The 7,571-nt window shown below is 41.0% G+C and overlaps 2 protein-coding genes across 1 annotated transcript; one reads left to right on the forward strand and one right to left on the reverse strand.

The window, feature by feature from the left end:
• The window catches only part of LOC148740330 (uncharacterized), a 191,029-nt gene that overhangs the window by 55,886 nt on the left and 127,572 nt on the right, over positions 1-7,571 (forward strand).
• LOC148740335 (uncharacterized) lies at positions 710-7,457 on the reverse strand. The gene is made up of 5 exons (XM_088749141.1): positions 7,134-7,457; positions 5,473-5,802; positions 3,628-3,784; positions 2,937-3,225; positions 710-1,038 (listed from the first exon to the last, which is right to left on the reverse strand). Exons 1-5 carry the CDS (start codon positions 7,394-7,396, stop codon positions 710-712), a joined length of 1,368 nt encoding a protein of 455 aa, XP_088605267.1. The 5' UTR covers positions 7,397-7,457.

The raw sequence follows: 7,571 nt of genomic DNA on the forward strand, positions 1-7,571 counted from the left end.
TATAGAGCGGTGATGGCAATTACCGCACCTAACTACGTGCGCTATGATAGGTCAATTTAACGGGCCATCTTTCACTCTAAGCCCGGTAAATTCCAAAGTTTGTTTTAACTGAGATTTTTACCCTCTATTTGAGCCAACAAATTTAAAAGATATCTCGCAAATCCCGTTTTCTCAGCCCGCACTGTTAGTTACAAAATCTCCTTTTTTTTGACGCTTCGCGCTTGAGCCATAACACTGAACGGAAAAAGCTCAGTCCGTGACTCACAGTACAAACCTCGAATTCGGTTAATAAGAAACATGTCTAAGTTATGTACGGTTTTAAGCCATAAATTGCCTGATATGTTCTTTAAACAGTCAGGAAATTGTAGAATCCATTTTTATGTCGATTTACATGTTGGCCGCTGCAATAGCGGCGACAATTTGCACAATTTGAAGATTATCTCACAGATTCGATTATTTTAAACTTGTGCAGCTTGTTACAGAGAAACAGTTCTGTCAAAGAAAAAAAGATTTTTCTATAAAAATTACCTTTACCACATAAACTGGCAAACATACATCCGCCACGGTTGCAGCAACTTGTCGCGTAGTCTTCTTCCACAAAATAATATTACAGCTTCACAAGGTGCAAATTCTGTTGCACAGTGATGTGAAAAAAGAGCACTTGCATTCAACCTCGTATCCTCTCCAACGTCATTTTTTGTAACACAGATCATTCTCTCTCTTCTGGAGGCATATTTCTACTGGTTACAAGGCCAAGTTCTCTCATTGTATGCCAGTTCACATTACCATACCCCATGTTCGTTAAACACAGCATTAACTCTCTACTTGTAGCATCAGGTCCATTGCTCTGACGCCAAATTTCTAGCGCTGCCCTACAGCGCTCTTGGCTATCCTCCTCTTCTTCTTGAACATTGGCAATAACATATTGCTTGATCTTCAATTTACTGGCGAGGTTCTTCCACCATGAACCTGTTCTCAGTCTCTCGGCGACCGCATTAAGCACACCTTCAGTGGGCGGTTCCATAATCAGAGCTTTAGCTGAGGAAAACAGGTACAAAGGAGTAGAGTCAGAGACCGGTTATTATTTATCGTCTGGGGAGAGACGATAAATAATAACCTGATCCTCCCCAAGGCTCTCTAGAATTCTTATGATACCCCAGTTAATTGGCGCTCAATTTTATATAGCCCTCCCTTTTTACTGTGCCGGTGACGACCGACCCCCCCCCCCCCCCGCCCACTCCATTCCCATGAAACCATGTGATCCCCACAGATCCACCTTTCCCCCACCCCCACCCCAGCGGTAATATATAGTATCCGGCCCTTTATATCGAACGCTGACCATGTAGTTTTGCTGGCTCTCTCGAGTTTAAGGCAATGTCCTCGTCAGTCTTAAATTATATTAGTGTACATGTATCAATGATATTTTTCTCTGGACACCGAATAACTCGAACTATCAAGATCTCAACTGGAGTTCTGTCTTTTACATTCAGAGATGAATGACCGATTTCCGAGATCGGATGACAGCTTGAGTTCAACTTTGGACTGACAATCACACATTTTCGTTCAACGTCATGTTTGTCGCAAACAACACGGGGTAGCTAAACATATTTCTCTGAAATTCTGGCACTGACGTCACTCAAACTTGGCTTCTTTTTGATTGCCTAGGGTTTGCTTAGAATGCAGAGTTGAATTACATGTAACAGTCAAACACTTGCTGGTGAAGCAAAAAGTTGGATGGAAAAGGTTTCATCGGGAGCAAACGTGCGAGGTCATTTACAGTCAAACTAAGTGAAGCGTACCCCTCAGGATTTCATTAATGATTTGATTAATTGAATATTGAACCAGCGAATTATTTCAGGAGCGAAATAACGAATTAAGTATTTGAACATGGAACCCGCTAACCGTTTCAAGAATGCAATAATGGATTGATTATTTGAATATTGAACCCGATAGCCGTATTCGTTTTAAAAAGGCGCGGATCATTGTTGAAATCAGAAGTCCATTTCTAATTGGATTTTGCGAACACGTGATGATGTATCGGTACCATTTCAACAAGGCGTCAGACTTGGCGGGAAAGGTGAGTTCGAGTATTGTGTGGAACTTCTTGTAAATGTTGTAAATGGAATGTTATCGAGAGCTTTTTTCGCCTATTTACATCTTAACGAACTTGTAGAAATTCTTGTGTGTATTCATCACTGTCGAAAAAAATAGTTTACGGGCGAAGCCATCGCAAGACTTTTTATTTCGTTAATATTTGCGATCGACTGTTTTCGCAGTGTTTATACAGTACAGTTTGTTCGTTTTCAGGATTCCTCGTCAAATAGAACAATCTTATTGGACTTCAGAAATGGACTTCTAATTTGAACAATGATCCGCACCTTTTCAAAACGGATACGGCTGTTGGGTTCAATATTCAAATAATCAATCCATTATTGCATTCGCAAAACGGCTAGCGGGTTCAATAATCAAATAATCAATTCATTATTGCATTCTTGAAACGACTGGCGGGTTCAATATCCAAATGATCAATTCATTAATGTGATCTTGAGGGGTACGCTTCACTTAGTTTGACTGTAAAAGCAATTTGAAAGAGGAGTTTTAACCGATCAAACATGCTCTTCCAACATAATGTTGCACGGAAGAGTCTCTGGTTCAGACATTATTTTGAAATTTAGCAAAAAGAGAGAGAAACTTTCAACTTTACGCCGCATAGCCTGATTTCAAATCAAAAATAACCATCCCAAGTCAGAAGCTGAAGTGAGAATTGTTTCATTCTTTTTGTTGAAGCCTCGTTTTGGATTCTTCTACGAATTTGGCATTTCTGCGCAGACATTGAAAACTTCTAGAAAGTAAAATCTTAGAAGGAACGGAAAGAGCGACCTATTTTCGTTCTATGAAACGTGGAAGTGTTTCTGAGAACTTCACTAAAAATTTACCTTTCAAGAGATGATCTCCAATGTGTTTGGTTCCCTCACTTTTTTGCAAAAATTCAACAATCTTTTCAAAGCACTTTTGTTGGTCATCTGGTGGTAGGCTCGCCAGGGCTTTGTAAAAACTACATCGAGTTTGTCCGTCGTTGTTCCTTTCATAATGACTTCGATAAATATTCCCGTAGTTTATTTCTTCTAACACTCCGCTACAGGCTGCTAGGACTTCCCTAAGTGGAGCATCGTGAAGGATGCTGTTGTCATCCAAAGGAACTCCAAAAAAATCCACGGGTGTCTTCTGCCAAAAAAAATTGGGTTTCATTATACATTATAAGGCCTTACAGTAGCATGAAAAACGCTATTTACTAGATAAGCATCACGTGGAAAAAAATCTTAGTTTATTCCGTTAGTGTCTCATAATAAAGATTCCTCTCCTTTGTTGGGAAGTAAATGGATTAAGAATGATTTTGCAAAGGAGGATTTTCCAACGGAGTGGACTTAAAAAGTCACCCACGACCACATTCAATGGACTTCAGTTTCCGTTCATCATCTTCTTTCCAAAAAGAGCCGGGGTGCAGACGATTGCAATTCGCATCTTAAGACCTTCGATGCTGCGTGCCCATCCGTCTCCGCCCACTCATTCGGACTCATCAAGTCAGTTAGACGGTCCAAGCTACGTCTTTGAAACGTTGTTCTTTACCTCAATGTCTATTTTTCGAGGGGGGAGATCCATTTCTAGTTGGCACAGTTTATTGTCTGGCCTCTTTTCTCTGCTCTTGTAGAACTCTATTTTTAGCCATCCTTTGTCGACAACATGCACCCTTAAATTCTTCTTTATAGAATCGTCCTTTTCAAACCTGTAATGAAATGAGACAATTTCTTGACATATGAGGAGGATTTAAGGAAAATCCTCTCTTAGAGCAATAAAAAGCTGATTTTCCTAAAATTTTTTTGGGAGGTAAGTGGGATCAAAAGCTGCGGAAAATTTTGAGCGGTAATTGACGGACAAATAACGGCTTCAATAAAGCTGTACTATCGCTGAAGTCTTGCGTTTTTTATATGGCCGTCACGAATCGAACATCAGTGATGCTCCACCGTAACGTATGAGTAACTTACCAAAAACAGTGATAAGCGCACATTTTAAGCAAGGTTAACGCTTTTTGAACTCCTCGCAAAAGTATCCAACACTTTACAAGCACTACTTCTACTACAAACAATATTTACAGAGGATATGTTTTATCACCAGTAACACGAAGTTAATTAGGGTGGTCCTCTATCTACGAACCCACCCATCCCACCCCAGGGGAGGACATCCATCACACAGTATACTCCTGCGTTGGAAATTAACGTCTACGTATGATGCACGATCCTCGCAGTAGATAGCGCTATTTTAGCAATAGCGAAAATCAGACCTGAAAAAAATCAGGCCTGTACGGGACTCGAACCACTGACTTCTGCGATACTAGTGCAACGCTCTACCAATTGAGCTAACAAGCCAACTGGGAGCAGGCCGTTAAGTTGATTCGTAATAAACCCGTGAAAGTGATAAATCAGATACAGTGAAATATATGAAGTTCATATATTTTGAACTGCGGTATTAGATACGTATGATGCACGATCCTCGCAGTAGACAGTGCTATTTAAGCAATAGCGAAAATCAGACCTGAAAAAAGTCAGGCCTGTACGGGACTCGAACCACTGACCTCTGCGATACTAGTGCAGCGCTCTACCAATTGAGCTAACAAGCCAACTGGGAGTAGGCCGTTAAGTTCATTTTTTTGTTTTGTTTTTTTGTTTTTTCAGGTCTGATTTTCGCTATTGCTTAAATAGCGCTATCTACTGCGAGGATCGTGCATCATAGGTATCTAATACCGCAGTTCAAAATATATGAACTTCATATATTTCACTGTATCTGACCAAATTAACGTCTCCTACCCCTAACCCTGCAGGAGACGGGACCTCCATTTATTCGTCCCTATCCGAGAAGACTAGAATATCTGACCATTTCTTGATGTTAAAGAAAGGCAGCATATTCTCCTCATTTTTTTTTTAGACCTTGAGTGTTGGTCCGGCCGGGGCTCGAACCCTCGACCTTCCGCACAATGTCCAGCGCTCTATTCATTGAGGCAGTTAGCACTCCACAACTTGGACATAAGAGAGAAGCTTGATATCGTCTTCAACAAGCTTTATATGCTGCATCTTAAATCCCTAACATCTGATAATCTAACAGCCACTCGTCCAGATGAATTTGAACGTTCCGATTCAGTTTCGTTTCACCTAACAAAAGGACTGATTGGCTAACCAATTTTTTGGACTAATTTAAATGCACGACCCCATAAGCGCGAATCTTTAAACACTTATCATGTTGAAATGTTGAAATAAAGTTGATGTTATGTTATGTTATGTTATGTTGCTATGTTATGTTATGTTATGTTAACCACCATGGTGGTAATAAGCAGTTCACTTTCCCATCCATCTCTTTTTTTTATTATTTCATTTCAAACCAGATGCTCAAGTTCCAGGCAAATCTTTCCTAAAGTCTTACCTGACAAAAAATTTTTCCAAATCCGTAACCTCGGCCGGATGAACCACACTTCCTGAAAGAAACACGTAAGCCTTTTCGCGTGGTACCATGTTGTCCCAAGCACTTTCTTCTTCTAACAACAATCTCTCTTCATCTTTAATGTGCTTCCTTGTCGCGTTACTTGAACTGCAAAACACATTCAACAATCTTGTAGAACCTAACTCTGTATCTGCTGGTAGACAAGCTGTAAAAACGGCCACTTGGGATACATCTTCTGTGTTAAAGTTACGTGCTAATTCAATAATTGGTGACATGACGGGTTTAACGCACCAATCTATCCAGCCCCAAAGTCTGCAACGAAGCAACAATATGAGGTCAATCATAATTCTTCGCCTGAAGGGAGAAGGGGGGAGGGGGTGAGGGGAGATGGAGGAGGGGAGAGGGGGCGGAGGAGTTGGGGGGAATCACATTTGGAGTACATAGCGTTATGACAGAATCAAGTAGATTTCACTGTGACACAACAAAAATGGACCGGATCCCCCTACCTTCCCCTCCCCTCCCCCTTCTCTCGCCTGGCGAGAAAGAATGACCTGTCCGTTAGTGTCTTCATTGTGGCTGACGAAATAAATTCACCTCCTCACAATTCAAAACGTATACGATAATGAATGATAACTATAATGTTAACAATAACAATAACAATAGAAATAGTAAATACGATAGACGGAATAAAGAAATATAACAGAAGTAAAAGCAAAGTAAAGCTTGTGGTCATACAATAGGTGAATAATTAGTAGTCCTGTCCATATGCGAACAAAATGTCTTCCCTTAACTGACGAATGGGACGAATTTACGCAGCTGCGATGGTGATAAAAACTCTAACATAGATTCGTGTGATGCCTTATAGCTACTGTAGTAAGTCAAATAAGATCAAGATACGGATGCTTGCGAGAAAATGAGCCACACTCTCAAAAAACACCAGTTGTACCATCGCTGACCTCGTGTTTCTAATTATAATCGGATCTGCTCTGATTGCCTTTGTTTAGTTTTGCTTTGAGTTCTTTTCGTTTCGATTTCGATGAGGTTTTTTCCAGTTGGGGAGCAAGGATCGCGCAGTGGTGAGAGCACTCGTCTCCCACCACTGTGGCCCGGGTTCGATTCCCGGACCTGGGGCCCGTTTCTCGAAAGTCCCGGTAACTTTACGGGCCCGTAACTACGGTTTTAAAATCAAAATTTAAAGGATAGGAAAGCAGGTTCTGGCACCCAAACCAGCCCTTTTTGTTTCTTTAGCTGATAGTTTTATTACATCATTTCAAAACTTTTGAAATCCCCATCTTGAATGAAAACAGAACAGCTTTACGGGCCCGTTAAGTTACCGGGACTTTGGAGAAATGGACCCCAGGCGTCACATGTGGGTTGAGTTTGTTGTTGGTTCTCGTCCTTGCTCCGAGGGTTTTGCTCTGGGTTCTCCGGTTTTCCTCCCTCCGCAAAAACCAACATTCCAAACTCCAATTCGATCTGAAAACAGTGGACAAGGAAGAGCCACCAAGTGGAATGTCCATTGCTAAATTATTTATTATTTTTATTAATATTTATTTATTAGTAGTAGTATCGCTACCCTGGAGACTTACGTCACTTATCAAAGTCTTGTGAAAATTTAAAAGCAGATGGTTAATTTGGCATACCTCGAGAAGTGCTTCACATTGAATTTAATGACAGTGCCATCCAGCCATGGAGAGGAATCAGCGGTAATTTCAGTCCAATCTAGATGGGTTCCATCAGATGGTAAAAACAAGACTCGAGCACGGGCTAATGACAGATCAGAGATACCCAATGATTGAGCGCCCTGCTCAGTGTCTCTCAAGGATAGCGGTAGCTGCACAGTGACTGGTTCCTGAAATTTGACCTCCTTGCTGCACTGAATACTTAATATCGGGCCGGCCAACATCTCCTTGTTTCTTAACTCTCTGCTGCGAAATTCTTGTATCTACAAGTGGTGGAGTAAAAAAAATTTTTTCTTGACGGTGAAGGTTACTGCCTCGGTGTCGTCTTTAGTAAGGTATTTCAGTAGTTGTGATTCTGGTAAGAAACTTCTCCAAGCCAGAAGGTTACTCTTTACTCTT

The sequence above is a fragment of the Stylophora pistillata genome, chromosome 2 (assembly GCF_964205215.1).
Source record: "Stylophora pistillata chromosome 2, jaStyPist1.2, whole genome shotgun sequence".
Taxonomy (NCBI): domain Eukaryota; kingdom Metazoa; phylum Cnidaria; class Anthozoa; order Scleractinia; family Pocilloporidae; genus Stylophora; species Stylophora pistillata.

Coding starts and splice junctions, on each gene's coding strand:
- LOC148740335 (XM_088749141.1), bottom strand. CDS start 7,396: ATGTTGGCCGGCCCGATATTAAGTATTCAGTGCAGCAAGGAGGTCAAA. Junction 3,785..5,472: donor TTGGAAAAATTTTTTGTCAG/GTAAGACTTTAG, acceptor ATTTCATTACAG/GTTTGAAAAGGACGATTCTA. Junction 1,039..2,936: donor TGGAGATCATCTCTTGAAAG/GTAAATTTTTAG, acceptor TGTTTTCCTCAG/CTAAAGCTCTGATTATGGAA.